The 16,996-nt window shown below is 40.7% G+C and overlaps 1 protein-coding gene and 1 long non-coding RNA gene across 2 annotated transcripts in view; one reads left to right on the top strand and one right to left on the bottom strand.

Annotated features, from left to right (window-relative positions):
* The window catches only part of OTC (ornithine transcarbamylase), a 59,274-nt gene extending 54,603 nt beyond the window's left edge, over positions 1-4,671 (top strand). Inside the window, exon 10 of the mRNA XM_060086457.1 lies at positions 4,612-4,671. Within this exon, the coding sequence (XP_059942440.1) occupies positions 4,612-4,671 (60 nt within the window). The remainder of the gene's footprint in view (positions 1-4,611) is intronic.
* The window catches only part of LOC132481593 (uncharacterized), a 170,105-nt gene that overhangs the window by 41,113 nt on the left and 111,996 nt on the right, over positions 1-16,996 (bottom strand). The gene's annotated exons all lie outside the window — the stretch shown is intronic.

The raw sequence follows: 16,996 nt of genomic DNA, 5'->3' as shown, positions 1-16,996 counted from the left end.
TCCCATGTGTTTATTTTTGTCTTTATTTCCATTTCTCTAGGAGGTGGGTCAAAAAGGATCTTGCTGTGATTTATGTCATAGAGTGTTCTGCCTATGTTTTCCTCTAAGAGTTTTATATGCACATCTGAATATTTAAAGAGCTTATTATGTACATCTTTCAATTGAATTTACTTTAAAAATTAAGTACTTAATGCATTCACATAATTGAAATGTTTACAAGGGTGTATATATTATACATACACACAGTGGAATCTTATGGCCACCCATTTTCCACCATCTAAGTCCTACCACCATCTCTCCATCTCCCATCTTCCTTTCCCTAATGGGAAAATATATTTTAAAGAAAACAAGAGGCATGGTCATATTAAAATGAAAGCAGGGCCTCCCTGGTGGCGCAGTGGTTGAGAGTCCACCTGCCGATGCAGGGGATACGGGTTCGTGCCCTGATCTGGGAGGATCCCATATGCCGCGGAGCGGCTGGGCCCGTGAGCCATGGCCGCTGGGCCTGCGCATCCGGAGCCTGTGCTCCGCAACGGGAGAGGCCACAACAGTGAGAGGCCCGCGTACCGCAAAAAAAAAAAAAAAAAAAAAATGAAAGCAGAGGATCTAAAATAGAAAGAATACTCGACTGGGAGTGAGGAGACTTGAATTCTATGACTGTCTTTGATGTCACAACTGTCAGCTGTGTCATATTGGATAAGTGTTACCTCTCTGGGTCCCACTTTCCTCACATATGAAACAAGCAGATCAAGCCATATAGATGGCAAATGATTTTTAATCTTAGGTCCTCAATCTCATTAACAGGCTACTTAGAGTCCTATGTTCAGAAGGTTCTAAGCCTGCCTGTGGTCTTGGAAGGAAAGAGTGGCATAATTGACTAGTGAGACCTGACATGGATTCTGGAAGGGGGTTGGTGACACACATGCTGTCCTCTTTATGTCTCTGAGCCAGATGAGTTGGCAGTCCCATTGAATTAAGTTCATTTCAGCAATCATATACTGAGCATCTACTGTGTGCCAGGCCCTCTGGCAGGCACTGGAGATAAAAAAATGAATACTGTGCAGTCCCCACATAGCCTGTACAATTCACAGAAGCATGGCATTTTCGAGAGGGATGAGACCTTAGAGATTATCTAAATTCCTATTTCATAGGCAAAGAAATTATTCTTAGCTTATTTAGAATGGCATTTAGGCTCAGCATTGCTGTGATAGAGTCTTCTGGGATGTTCTAAAGGCACAATACTTGTTTTCCTCTAGAATTTCCCTATCAAATACAGTAGCCACTAGGTGCATGTGGCTCTTTAACTTTTTTTTTTTTTTTTTTGGCTGTGCCGTGCAGCATGTGTGATCTTGGTTCCCTGAACAGGGACAGAACCGGCGCCCCCTGCAGTGGAAGCGTGGAGTCTTAACCACTGGACCGCCAGGGTAGTCCCTATATTTAGACTTAAGCTAATTAAAAGATAATAAAATATAAGATTCAATTCCTCAGACATACTAACCACATTTTAAGTGCTCAAAAGCCACATATGGCTAGTGGCTACACTATTTGTATTGGACAGCACAGACATAGAACATTTCCATCATAGCAGAAAGTCCTATTGGATAGCACTACTGTCTAGAGAATGATTTCCACACACAATTTCATTTACAATCAGGATAGAAGAAGGAAGGAAAGATACAATCTACCCTCAAGTTCTGAGGTGCCCATAATGACTAATGTAATAACTAAATAAGGTGAAGGGCTTGTTCTAAAAGCATGTAACATTTTTAAAGCAAAAGTGTACTCTTTGAGCACTCATGGTAGCTTTTTTTTTTTTTTTTTTTTTGCGGTAGTTGGGCCTCTCACTGTTGTGGCCTCTCCCATTGCGGAGCACAGGCTCCGGACGCACAGGCTCCGGACGCACAGGCTCAGCAGCCATGGCTCACGGGCCCAGCCACTCCGCGGCATATGGAATCTTCCCAGACCGGGGCACGAACCTGTGTCCCCTGCATCGGCAGGCGGACTCTCAACCACTGCGCCACCAGGGAAGCCCACTCACAGTAGCTTTTTAAGGCCTTCATCCTGGGTGATTTCCATCAGTGCTGTTCAGAACACTCCAGTAATCACATCATTCTCTCCATAGGGCACAGGCCTTTTGATCTCTTTGTTTAAAACACACACACACACGCACACGCATGCACACACATACACACACATACACGGACCTGCACCCTCTCCTTCCCACAAAGCTACCTTTTGTATTTTGTATTTTTCAATAATTACTAAGGCTGTAGGACTCATCAAGAGTCGGGTTTCTTCCTCTGCCTACAAATTTTGCTGTGGAGCTGAAGTAACCTAAAGGGATCCTGCAAAAAATCTTCCACTTCAAAGCACTGCTATCGTGATGACCCTTAGATACACAACACTATTGCGAACGTAGTTCATAGTATTTTATTGTCTCTTCTCTCCAAGTTAGGGGTGCCAGATAAAATACAGGATACCCAGCTAAATTGGAGTTTCAAATAAACAATAAATAATTGTTTAGTATAGATGTGTCCCAGGCAATATTTGGAACATATTTATAGTTTAAGAAAAATTGTTGTTTATCTGAAATGCCTATTTATTTATTTATGTATGTATATATGTATGTATGTGTCTAACTAAATCTGGCAACTCCATTCCTAACTGACTTTCTAAGATTTAATATTTGAAAATAAATTTTGACATATGCAGTGACCATTAAAAACCAAACCAAACCAAACCTGAGATGTGATCCCAGGAACCCATAAAAAAGATTAAAATATTTTCCTGGAACATGTTCTTATCCCAGTGTTTGACCTTTGTATTTTCTCCTTGTCATTCAGATCTCAACTTAAATGTCATTCTTTAACAAGATCTTCCCTGGCCACCTTCTCTTAAATGGTTTCCCAGCCTCCTTTATCCTGTTTTTTATTTTCTAATGACATTTATCACTCCTTGATATTTTCTTTTTTGTTTCTTGCCTGTCCCCTCCCTATAATGAAAACTCCTTCATAAGAGCATTGATCTTGTCTGTAATGTCCTTCATTATACCTAGAAGGGTACCTGACAAATACCCTAAATATGTGCTCAACACATTTTTGTAGCCTGCAGGCAATACAGAATACTGGTTGGTTCTAGAACATAGGCTTTGGAAATCAGGTTAATATTCTGGCTGTCTGCGTGATCTTGGGAAAGTACCATAACTCCTCTAAACCCAGTTTATCCATATGAAAATGGTGGTCAAGGTCCAGGACAGGCGAGTCCAGATCCACCCCTTACTACCACCACTCAGGAAAATACCTATGCTTCAGTTTCCTCATCTGTATTTTATATCTCTTCCTACCTCACATAGTAGGAATGGATAATAAATAGTACGATGCACATAAAGCAGTCAGCACAGGGCCCAGCACATGGTAACTCTTCAATAAATACTTTCAATGGGCACATTTGAAAGACAAGACCTGCTCTTGCTTGGTCAAAAATCAAGAGCGGGCTTCCCTGGTGGCACAGTGGTTGAGAGTCCGCCTGCCGATGCAGGGGACACGGGTTTGTGCCCCGGTCCGGGAAGATCCCACATGCCGCGGAGCGGCCGGGCCTGTGAGCCATGGCCGCTGAGCCTGCGCATCCGGAGCCTGTGCTCCACAACGGGAGAGGCCACAACAGTGAGAGGCCCGCGTACCGCAAAAAAAAAAAAAAAAGAGCAAGAGCAAGTACCTGAAAGGCATTAAAACTACCTCTTCAGAGTGGAGTCAGAGAAACCTGGGTCCAAACCCAATTCTGTACTCTGTGTTGTTTCCAGGATTGAGTTTCTCACCTATAAGTGATAATAACACAAGCTGCCTTAGAAGGTTGTTGCGTTACATGAGATAATGGACAAACAGTTCTCTCTACCTCACTGTAGCACCTAGCACAGTGCCTGGCAAATACTTCTTAACCGACTAACACATGATAAGGCAGTCTGGTACATAGTAAGCACTCAATCAACATTTGTCATCACTGTTTCTGATCTTATTACTATTGTCATTATCGTGGAAGTTGGGAAGAGTAAAGGTGAAAATTCCCATTTTTGTAGCTGGCAGCCTAATGGGAAGCTGTACTCTTGGTTATAAATACTCTTTCATGAGGACCCAGATTCGGAAAGACATTATTCATTAACCTAAATGATTTACCTTAACTACTCTACATCTGATTTATTCTAAACTTCTCTAGGTTACAAGTAGCCAAACCACAGTGTAAACCCAAGGATGGGAGGGGTTCTATTTCTCTAAAACCAGCCAATACCTAGGTTTCACTTATGACTAGAAAATCCAGTCATGGCTACCACCTTGGAATCTCACTTCAGCTCTCTCCCCCACTAGTCCTGGAATGAGGCCTAAATAAGCATGGTGTTTGTGTATGTATTTGGGTCACCCTGATCCCTCCTGACCTCCCTTTATCCAAATAAAAATAAATATTAGTTCAGAACCGTCCCCTTATCATTTCCTCGGGAAAACACATTTCAACCATAGGCCTTCAAAGCTGCAACCTGGACCCTCTTCCGTAGGTCTCTAAACAGTCTCTTGCTAATGTTTACCCATTTCTTTCTTCCTCTTTCTCTGTGTGTCATCCCAGGCTGTCATGGTGTCCCTGATGACAGATTACTCGCCTCAGCTCCAGAAGCCAAAGTTTTAATGCCGTGATGCTTCTCAAGAGAGAAACCATGTTCTTCAGTAACAGAATGAATCAGTTTATGAGGGAAGGAGAAGAGAATCTAAGAAATAAACAAATCTTGATACAGGGTATATAGGTGAATGATGTATTGCTTTGCCATTGTGAAACCTTCCTGAAGCCCTTAATTTAAGTGCTGATGCACTGTAACACGTGGCTTAACTTCGTTTAAACTTTCTAATTCACAATTTCTGAGTTACATTTGGGTACCATATTCATAATCATATACATTTGCTTCAACTAAACATAAAATACTGTGTTCATAACACATAATGCCTAAGCCATTAAATGTAATCTACGCTTATTACCTTAATAAATTATCACCCACACTAATTTATAAGTAAACATTTACCAGACAGTCAGCTGCTGGTAGACATGTGGGCTGTGCTCATATCCCCTAGGACCAACAAGGGAGCCAGATGATCCATCTTGCTTATGTAATACAATTTTCAGGCAAATGAGGTAGACAGACATTCACTTACGGAGGCAAATGATGAAATTCTTAGAAAAACAGCTATAATTATGTCCAAACTCTGGAGTTTTTTTCTAGTCATTTGTGGAAGGAGGGTCCTTCAAGAGCACACATCTCTTTTCTATAATAAATACTTAATGTTACAAGCCTACAGAAGCCTTTGGGAACAAGTGGTAAAACCATGAATACCTAGCTAGGAATATAACATCCATTAGTGACATTTTTGTAGGTTCAAATTCTCCAGCAGGACCAATTTAATTTTTTCATGTTTGTGCTCGTCATGCATCTAATCACACCACACACTGGGTAGTTCCATAAATCTACTACTTGCTACATTTTAGTCCATTTTTTTCCTCTAATTTTTCTTCAAGATAATAAAAATTTTCATTACTGGATTATTATGTAATTAAAGCTAGATGTCTCTTGTGGGTGAACACAATGTGTATTGTTGAATTATTATGATATAATTTGAAATCTTTAGTTCAAATGTTAAATACCTGAAACTTTAAAAATGTAACATATTTTACAGAGGACAAGAAAAGTAATTACCTTTATATTCCATTTCTACTATTGGAAGAATGTTTCCAGGCTGACTGACTGATATTCTTCAGCAGATAGCTATGACTTAAATGAGGGAGTATGAGATGAATTACAAATCAGATGTACAATGAAGGTGCAATAAAACATATTTAGTAGGGAGATGGGGGAAGGCTCATAATATTACAGGAAAAAAATCAATTTTTCTAGTAAATATCAAAGGTGACTTTCATGTTTATGGTAATTTATTGGGAGCACTTAAGAAAGAAAGAGTGGAGTTTCCTGAACTATCTTCTTTCAGCAGAGGGTATAAGAACAATTTAACTAGAAGGTGCCATGTGTCTACACACAAAGGACATAATACTGAGTATCACTCCACTTTCTAAATAGTCTCCTATGGTAATGAGCTCTCATCTCTTTACTGGCTATTCTCTGAACCAAATAGAAGGTATAATCTTCTTCCCTCAATCAGAAAGAACTTGTATTATTTTCTTGCCAAAATGTAGTCACCTTACCTCAAAACGCCCCAGAGCTTTCTTTTTTATGAACACACAAATTAACACTGTTCTCAACCTAAGCCTGTAGGAATTTATTTGCTTTCTTAACTTTTCATCTTAAGAAGACATTATTTATATTGTCAGGAATAAAGAAAACAGGGAAGGAAGATTTAGTATTGATATTAATTTTTCCAAAGCTATGTTATCTCCTGTTTCTTTTTACCCTTTCCTCCCTCACTCCCTTTCCTATGTAACTACTGTAATGACAGAGATTAACAATAACTCCAGCAATGACCCTTGGGTTGCTGGTGTAGTAGATCCTATTGACTTAATTAATATAACTAGTCAAAGAGTTCCTTTCTTCCAGGCTTTCTCCACTGTAACACTGGAAGTAAAAACAAACACCATGTGATTACACTGCAATGATTTCCATGTAGGGGAAGAATTATCAGTTGTTTTTTTTTTCTGCAGTGATGTTTCTAGGAACTTTAGAAAAATAATTCAATGTCAGATATTCGAACAAATATTGTGCTAACAATTTGACTATTGTAACACCCCCAGGCAGAAAGATCTGCATAGATTAGCATGGCAATGCCACATTAGAGCTCCTACACAAATAAGCGACCCTAGAACTTCAGTTAAAATGGTGAGGGTCTCTTGGTCCAATGCCTAAGTTCCAAGGCAAATCTTCTCATATGATAAAAAGGAATGAAGAATACATACAGAGAGGGTGTCCAGAACACATTCTTTTTTGGGCATTTTTGTCTTGGACATTCTCATCAATGGAGATGAGCTGCAGCATGTCTTCAGACATGGTGCTACTCAGCAATTTTGTAGGATTGATGACAAATATGAAAGGTCATATCAAAGAATGGAAAACCGGTCAAGTCACAATGATTGGACATCTACAACCAGGAACACTATATATTGACAGGCAAGATGTACTCTGTGCAAAGGCCTCAGGTAAAAGGTGTAAGTAAGGGTTAAAACCTGGTCTGCACTTCAGATACCAAGGCTTGTGCCTCCTTATAGGCCTTACAGCCAGGAGGAAGGAATGACATTTTTGTAAGTTGTCCAGCAAGAGGGGACACTTTTCAGTGTTTTATAAACCTGAATAGGTGCTTTGTTTTAAGTCACACAAAGGGCCAGTATCTGGTCGGGGTAGACCTACTTTCAGTTACTTACATCAGGAATTTTTTTCAATATCAGCTTGTACTTGATTAAAAGGAGACACATAGGGACACTTCAGTGATACTTTTGCAGTTTTGCCTCAGTTTCTGCCACAGTTTCAACGATATATTGCTTTGCCATTGTGAAACCTTCCTGAAGCCCTTAATTTAAGTGCTGATGCACTGTAATGTTGGGAATGGAAATGATAGTATCTGCATTTTTGTGTGGCAAACACATGACACAGATCACTGAGGCAGGAATTTGCAATCAACTCTGCAGTTCTTTAATATTTTAAAGTAATTCATCCCTAATAATTATCCAGTAAATTTAATATCAATTATTGATGAAAGAATCGTGGTCAGAACAAATGGAAGTGCACTCCTTTATATGGACTAAATCTTTTCACAGTTTGAACAGTGCCTGACTTGTATCAATGACACTGGACTTAGTTTCTAATCCATGTTTTTGTGAAACTCATTCTCAGAGGCAATGCAAGTACAACAGCTGCCTTCTGGAGCAAAATCGTTAGGCAAGTGAATTTTTAAACTGGAATGAGGCTTAGAAATGATCCAGATCATCCCTTCATTTTACAAAAGAAGGAAACAGGAAATAACAACAAAATGTTCCTAGGATAGAAAGATATTCTACAGGGAGGGATAATGCATGTGTTCAACACCCCTCTGCAAACTATCTGGGATCCTACAAATGTAGCCACTTGATTTTTTTTTTTTTTTTTGGTATGCGGGCCTCTCACTGTTGTGGCCTCTCCCGTTGCGGAGCACAGGCTCCGGACGCGCAGGCTCCGGACGCGCAGGCTCAGCGGCCATGGCTCACGGGCCCAGCCGCTCCGCGGCATATGGGATCCTCCCAGACCGGGGCACGAACCCGTATCCCCTGCATCGGCAGGCGGACTCTCAACCACTGCGCCACCAGGGAGGCCCTAGCCACTTGATTTGATTTACTTCAATGGCTGAATGGGGAATGGGAAACTGGCTGGTCCAGGACTTGGATTCTATGAGGCCAACAGATGAGAGGAGAGTTCACACCTAAGCAGAGATCGATACAGATTTCAGGGATGTGAACATGTAGTAGATGCTGTTGGTGTCTCAACCAGATGTCTATTAACCTGGGTTCGCCCACCCCCCAGCTGCTGTCAGGGTGGGATACTAATGGCTCACAGCTGCCCCTTTTGCTACCCTCAGCCATCAGGAACCACTTAGCCCAGGAGGTTACACTCTCACCCTCATCCCACTACTGGCAGTCCACAGTCAGTGAGTAGCTGATAGAGAGGTGTACAAAAACTTGGCTCTCGTCCTTCTGGGCAGGACCAACCCTGTGGTGAAATTCATGCTCCAGAGCTTCCCTGGGGATTAGGCGGAAGCCAGTATCTGTCTGAGACCACATCCTTGGTTAGCTTTCCCTGATGCTTAACCTCCTTCCCTTGCTTCTCTTCTCCTGAGAGTGCTTCCTCAATAAATCATTTGCACAGGAATCCCCAACTCAGGCTCTGCTTCTAGGGAATCTGATCTAAGCAGATCCATGAATAAGATTTTTCAGAGATCTGTACTGCTGATCCTTCAGGCATCAAGGGAGGAGGAGGAAGATAAGAGGCCATTAGACAAATGGTGAGGAGCTCATGCTTAAGCAAGCAAAAAACTTTTCTGGTTACCAGGATCAGTCTTCCTTAAGAAGGAAGCAGAACATTATAAATAACAAATATTATTTTCCTGTCACATGTTGAAATTCATAATGAGGAATTTATTAGCTGCATGGAATAGGAGACCAATTTGCTCTCCCCAGAGAAGAGTACACCCCAGCTAACTGACAATATTGCAGGTTTATTTCTGTCACCGTAAAACACTATAGGTTGGCAACTCTGGCAGCTGGTCTGCCCTTTGCATTGCCTTCCTCACTTCCCCCAAAGCTTCTTATTCAGCAGGTCTGGATTGGGGCCTGAGAGTCTGCATTTTAACATGTTCCTACAGATGCCAATGCTGCCAGTCCAGGGACCACACTTTGAGAATCACTGGTATGAGGTAATTCTAAAGACTTATTTGAGGTGTCTTTATCCCCACATCCATAAACCACCACCATAAAGCATTTGACATAACCCAGATCCTCTGACTATTAATCTGTCTTTGGAGCCACTGAGGCCTGGGTTTTATCCCTCCTCTGCTATATAACAGCCATCTAATCCTACTTTCCTTATCTGTAAAATGAGACTAATAATGCCCATCTCATAGTATTGCTGAAAGGATTAAATGAATTAACATATATAAGAGTATTTGGCTTAAAGCAAGTGCTAAATAAATATTAGCCCCCTTTTATTTGATTGTTTCTAATACTTTATATTTTTTCTTTGGCCCTTTATAAAAAAATTATATCCCACCATCAGAAACACTGAGTAGAATAGCTTTCTGCCTAAAAAAAGGCAAAGAATGAGTTTGTCTTCTGAAGTTGGCAGAAGCCAGCAGCTGATGCTTCACTTGAGTCACCTCTTTCTAGAAGCTGCTTTGTGGATACCTATGCTACCCAGCTGAGTGGCCAGGCTCTTTGCCAAACCAAATCATGGAAGCCAACAAGTGCAAAAATCTAATCAAAGTGATAACACTTTTTAAAATTTTTAATTAATTTATTTTTTATACAGCAGGTTCTTTTTTAAGTTTATTTTTTTAATTTGGCTGCATTGGGTCTTTGTTGCTGCACGCAGGCTTTCTCTAGTTGTGGTGAGCAGGGGCTACTCTTTGTTCTGGTGCACGGGCTTTTCATTGCGGTGGCTTCTCTTGTTGCGGAGCACAGGCTCTAGGCGTGCAGGCTTCAGTAGTTGTGGCACACGAGCTCAGTGTTGTGACACACGGGCTTAGTTACTCTGCGGCATGTGGGATCTTCCCAGACCTGGGCTCGAACCCGTGTCCCCTGCATTGGCGGGCGGATTCTTAACCACTGTGCCACCAGGGAAGTTCCTGCAGGTTCTTATTAGTTATCTATTTTACACATATTACTGTATATATGTCAATCCCAATCTCCCAATTCGTCCCCCCCTCCCCCTCCCTCTTCCCCGCCCTGGTGTCCATACGTTTGTTCTCTCCATCTGTGTCTCTATTTCTGCCTTACAAACCAGTTCATCTGTACCATTTTTCTAGATTCTACATATATGCGTTAATATACGATATTTGTTTTTCTCTGACTTACCTCACTCTGTATGACAGTCTCTACAAATGACCCAATTTGTTCCCTTTTATGGCTGAGTAATATTCCATTGTATACATGTACCACATCTTCTTTATCCATTTGTCTGCTGATGGGCATTTAGGTTGCTTCCATGACCTGGCTATTGTAAATAGTGCTGCAATGAACATTGTGGTACATGACTCGTTTTGAATTATGGTTTTCTCAGGGTATATGCCCAGTAGTGGGATTGCTTGGTCATATGGTAGTTCTATTTTTAGTTTTTTAGGGAACCTCCATACTGTTCTCCATAGTGGCTGTATCCATTTACATTCCCACCAACAGTGCAAGAGGGTTTCCTTTTCTCCACACCCTCTCCAGCATTTACTGTTTGTAGATTTTTTGATGATGGCCATTCTGACCAGTGTGAGGTGATACCTCATTGTAGTTTTGATTTGCATTCCTCTAATAATTAGTGATGTTGAGCAGCTTTTCGTGTGTCTCTTGGCCATCTGTGTGTCTTCTTTGGAGAGATGTCTATTTAGGTCTTCTGCCCATTTTTTGATTGGGTTGTTTGTTGTTTTAATATTGAGCTGCATGAGCTGTTTATATATTTTGGAGGTTAATCCTTTGTCCGTTGATTTGTTTGCAAATATTTTCTCCCATTCTGAGGGTTGTCTTTTTGTCTTGTTTGTAGTTTCCTTTGCTTTGCAAAAGCTTTTAAGTTTCATTAGGTCCCATTTGCTTATTTTTGTTTTTATTTCCATTACTCTAGGAGGTGGGTCCAAAAGGATCTTGCTGTGATTTATGTCATAGAGTGTTCTGCCTATGTTTTCCTCTAAGAGTTTGATAGTGTCTGCCCTTACATTTAGGCTTTAATCCATTTTGAGTTTATTTTTGTGTATGGTGTTAGGGAGTGTTCTAATTTCATTCTTTTACATGTAGCTGTCCAGTTTTCCCAGCACCACTTACTGAAGAGACTGTATTTTCTCCATTGTATATCCTTGCTTCCTTTGTCATAGATTAGTTGACCATAGGTGCGTGGGTTTATCTCTGGGCTTTCTATCCTGTTCCATTGATCTATATTTCTGTTTTTGTGCCAGTACCATATTGTCTTGATTACTGTAGCTTTGTAGTATAGTCTGAAGTCAGGGAGTCTGATTCCTCCAGCTCCGTTTTTTTCCATCCAGATTGCTCTGGCTATTTGGGGTCTTTTGTGTCTCCATATAAATTTTAAGATTTTTTGTTTTAGTTCTGTTAAGAAATGTCATTGGTTATTTGATAGGAATTGCACTGAATCTGTAGATTGCTCTGGGTAGTATAGTCACTTTCACAATATTGATTCTTCTAATCCACAAACATGGTATATCTCTCCATCTGTTTGTGTCATATTTGATTTCTTTCATCAGTATCTAGGTTTATCCCTAGGTATTTTATTCTTTTTGTTGCAACGGTGAATGGGATTGTTTCCTTAATTTCTCCTTTTCATCTTTCATTGTCAGTGTATAGGAATGCAAGAGAGTTCTGGGCATTAATTTTGTATTCTGCAACTTTACCAGATTCATTGATTAGCTCTATTAGCTTTCTGGTGGCATCTTTAGGATTATCTATGTATGGTATCATGTCATCTGCAAACAGTGACAGTTTTACTTCTTCTTTTCCAATTTGTATTCCTTTTATTTCTTTTCCTTCTCTGATTGCCGTGGCTAGGATTTCAAAACTATGTTGAATAATAGTGGCGAGAGTGGACATCCTTGTCTTATTCCTGATCTTAGAGGAAATGCTTTCAGTTTTTCACCATTGAGAATGATGTTTCCTGTGGGTTTGTTGTATATGGCCTTTATTATGTTGAGGTAGGTTCCCTCTATGCCCACTTTCTGTAGAGTTTTTATCATAAATGGGTGTTGAATTCTGTCAAAAGTTTTTTCTGCATCTATTGAGATGATCATATGGTTTTTATTCTTCAATTTGTTAATATGGTATATCACATTGATTGATTTGCATATATTGAAGAATCCTTGCATCCCTAAAGTGACAACTTTTTTGCTTAGGAAAGCATGAAAGGAATGTACATTTATGTGAAATAAATCTGAGGCACTTAGCAACTGTCAGACTTGGGGTCTAGCTGATAAAAGGGAAAAGGGATTAGGAACAACTCATCAGGGTTTATTTATCTTTGGGGCTAGAACTGCTTAAAGGAAGAAGTTTTCAAATTGTTCTTAAGGCAGCAGTTCTTAAATGTTTTGTTCTCAGGACCTCTTTATACTCTCATAAATTATAAAGATCTCAAAGATGTTTGTTTATATGGTATATATCTATCAGTATACATCACATTAGAAATTAAAACTGAGAAATTTTCAAAATATTTATATATTATTTAAAGTTAACAATAGTAAACCTATAATATTTTATGAAAATAACTATATTTTCCAAAACAAACTTAATGAATAGAGTGGATGACATTGATTTGTATTTTTGCATGCCTGCCTTAATAGAAGACAGCTGTATTCTCATATCTGTTTCTGCTTTCCATTCGTGGTACTATGTTGGTTTGAAGTATAGGAAGACTATCCAGCCTCACAGATATAAGTAGTTAAAAAGGGAAGTAGGGGCTTCTCTGGTGGCGCAGTGGTTGAGAGTCCGCCTGCCGATGCAGGGGACACGGGTTCGTGCCCTGGTCTGGGAAGATCCCAAATGCCGCGGAGCGGCTGGGCTCGTGAGCCATGGCCGCTGAGCCTGCGCATCCGGAGCCTGTGCTCCGCAACGGGAGAGGCCACAGCAGTGAGAGGCCCGCATACCGCAAAAAAAAAAAAAAGGGAAGTAGCCTTTTCAAATAATCACAAATGTTCTTGGATGTTACACTGAAACTCTACAAGTGATAGCTCCTTAAAAATTAGTTACAGTGTGGAATCCGAAACCACATCAAGAACTTTTCTACACTGTTACATAAAACTTCACTTTGAATAAATCTTTTGCCCATCTGTGATTCTACACTGGTCATTTGGAAAATATTAGTTCCCTGAATTATGCAGATCTTCCAAATGATGGCACATTACATTATGTAAAATTAAAAATTGCATTTGTTAATACCACCACTGCTATGGTCTGAATGTTTGTGTGCCCCCAAAATGCATATGTTAAAATCTTAGCACCTGGGCTTCCCTGGTGGCACAGTGGTTGACAGTCTGCCTGCCGATGCAGGGGACGCTGGTTCTTGCCCCGGTCCAGGAGGATTCCACATGCCGCGGAGCGGCTGGGCCCATGGGCCATGGCCACTGGGTCTGCACGTCCAGGGCCTGTGCTCCGCAACGGGAGAGGCCGCGGTGGTGAGAGGCCCGCATACCGCAAAAAAAAAAAAAAAAAAAAAAAATCCTAGCACCCAAAGAGTATGGTATTAGGACATGGGATATTTGGTAAGCACTTAAGTCATGAGGGTAAGCACTTAAGTCATGAATGAGATTAGCATCTTATAAAAGGGACTGCCCCGAGTTCCCTAGCCCCTTGCACCTGGTAAGGACACAGCTAGAAGGCGCTATGAACCAGGAATAGGGTCCTCACCAGAACACAACTGTACTGGCACCTTTATCTTGAACTTCCCAACCTCCAGGACTGTGCGAAGTAAATGTCTGCTGTTTATGTCATCCAGTCTATGGTATTTTGTTTACAGCAGCCCGAATGGGCTAAGACAACCACCTATCTCATTAGAATAATCTTTAAGTATTGCCAAGAAGATAAAAATTTTACACAATTCTAATTTTCTCTTGAAAGCTCAAATTTTATCTTTGACAACAAATTCTGTCAGTTACTTTGCTTGAAGTGAAAGGTTCACTTCGTTCATTTTCAAGATGTCTGCCAAATACCCAAGTCCAAATGACCATAGTTTGTCAGTTTTTTTAAAAAGTAAAACTTGTGTACCATGCAAGGGGCTTCCCTGGTGGTGCAGTGGTTAAGAATCTGCCTGCCAATGCAGGGGACACAGGTTCGAGCCCTGGTCTGGGAAGATTCCACATGCCGCAGAGCAACTAAGCCTGTGCGCCACAATTACTGAGCCTATACTCTAGAGCCCGCGAACCACAACTACTGAGCCCACGTGCTGCAGCTACTGAAGCCCGTGTGCCTAGAGCCCATACTCCACAACAAGAGAAACCACCGCAATGAGAAGCCCACGTACCACAACGAAGAGTAGCCCCCACTCACCGCAACTAGAGAAAGACCGTGCAGCAACGAAGACCCAACACAGCCAAAAATAAATAAAATAGATAAATGTAAACAAGCAAACAAAAAACTTGTGTACCATGCAAAAGGCAGCTAGTTCAACACACAACTCAAAGAATTGCATATGTTCTTATCTTCAACATATCTTATCATCATATTTTGTTATACAACAGAAATGCTTAATGCTTACTTCTCATGTCATCACACAGAATATTAAAGAGACATGTACTCAAGGGTTGAAATTTAATATTAATAATTTTTTACTGCTTCAACAAGGACATTAATAGGTGAATCTGGCTTTTTTAAAAAAACTGCCTGGATATGATAGTGAAGAATAAAATGACTTTTGGTTCTACTGCCTTGATTTGTGCTATGGTGTCAGCAGTCTTACCCACCATTCCTTTTGTACCATTTGCTGATGCTGCTGGTCCAGGGACCACCCATTGTGAAGCAAGGTCCTATACTTCCTTCAGGGATACAAGGGAGGCCAAGTGGGAAGAACTCTGGAACATCCATTCCTGATTTAACCAGAACAGCTGACTCTACTCTGATTTTATCTGTAATACTTAGTAGCATCCCCCAAAAAGATTCTCATGAAAAATAAAAGTTTATGACTCACTTCTATAAAGCAAGTCTTGGGTGCACTATGAACAAAAATCCATTTCATTCATCCTATGCATACTGAGCCATCTATTGTTTTGACCCCCCGTTTTGTGCCAGGCACTGTGTTGTATGCTGGGGATATAGTAATTGACAAGACATGATCCCTGCCTTCATGGTGTTCATAGTCTAGTAGGGGAGACAGACAACCACATGTAAATAGATATTGTGATAGGAGCTGGGAGGGAAACAAACAGGACGTTCTAATAGAGACTAAAGGGACAAAAGGAAGAGTACACATTTGGATCAGTAGTTCTCAAACTTCAGTGAGCATCAGAATCACCTGGAGAGCTAATAAAGAATACAGAGGCCCTGGCTTATGGAAATAGGGAGGGGCAGGGTATCTGTAGTTTTACCAAGTGATTTTCCAAAATTTAAGTAGTGCTGCTATAAATACAGTGCCCAGAGAAAGCCTTTCTGAGAAGGTGACCTTAAAACTGAATCCTAAGTGATAAGAATAATTGTGGGGGGGGCCAGGCTTTTCACTGGATTTGGAGCAGATTTGTCTGAGGTGATGGCAGTTCTTCTACAGCTATAGGTTGAGCCATAGGGCTGGTAGGTTCATTTACTGCTTAAGTGAGCCCATTCCATTTATTTTTTATTTTTTTATTTTTTTCTTTTTTTTGAGGTATGCGGGCCTCTCACTGTTGTGGCCTCTCCCGTTGCGGAGCACAGGCTCCGGACGCGCAGGCCCAGCGGCCATGGCTCACGGGCCCAGCCGCTCCGCGGCATATGGGATCCTCCCAGACCGGGGCACGAACCCGTATCCCCTGCATCGGCAGGCGGACTCTCAACCACTGCGCCACCAGGGAGGCCCTATTATGAAATTACTTTATCCCTGAAGTGAATAACTACAGTTCCTATAACAAACCTGTTTTATGAGCAGAAGTGATTACACTAGACATTTTGTGTTTACAAGTCTTATCATAGAACATCTCTCTGAAGATCTCATCTCACTAACAAGGAACAGAGCACATATCTTAATGTTTAAAAACTTATGTTCTTACTGGCTATTTTTCCAACAGTGCCTTTTCACATGGTCACTAGAATTTAAATGTCCTCTGAGTTCTCTTCGTTATCTTCCTGAGAGTTGTACAAATATGACATTTTGAATTAATTCTCAAAGTGCTTATGCTAATAAGATTAGCTCCCCTCAAGACTTTTCATTAAATATAACTGTAAAAATTACATTTCTTTAACTAAGGTCAGTAAAAGAAATTAAGGTATTTAATTAAGTGAAGAATGGAGAAGATTATTCCAGCTAGAGGGAGTAGCGTACAGGTTGGTCCTGAGGTGAAAAAGTGCTTGGCTTCTTCAAGGAACTGGAAGAAGGTAAATATAGCTAGAGTTTAGTGAGCAAGGGAGAGAAGAGCACAAGACAAGTCTGGAAAGTTCAACAGGGGTTAGCTCATGTAGGCCTTTGAGGCCAAAGCAAGAATTTTGGTTTTTATTCTAAGCACAATGGGAAGCCATTGATAGGACATATCCATTAGGAGTTTCTGTGAAGACAGCTATGAGTCGACTGTATTCTAAAATAGTGTCATTGTACATGAATATACTGTTAGCTGGT

The sequence above is a fragment of the Mesoplodon densirostris genome, chromosome X, assembly GCF_025265405.1.
Source record: "Mesoplodon densirostris isolate mMesDen1 chromosome X, mMesDen1 primary haplotype, whole genome shotgun sequence".
NCBI classification, from domain to species: Eukaryota; Metazoa; Chordata; class Mammalia; order Artiodactyla; family Ziphiidae; genus Mesoplodon; species Mesoplodon densirostris.
The sequence above is the reverse complement of the archived record's forward strand: the minus strand, read 5'-3'. Positions and strand labels throughout refer to the sequence as shown.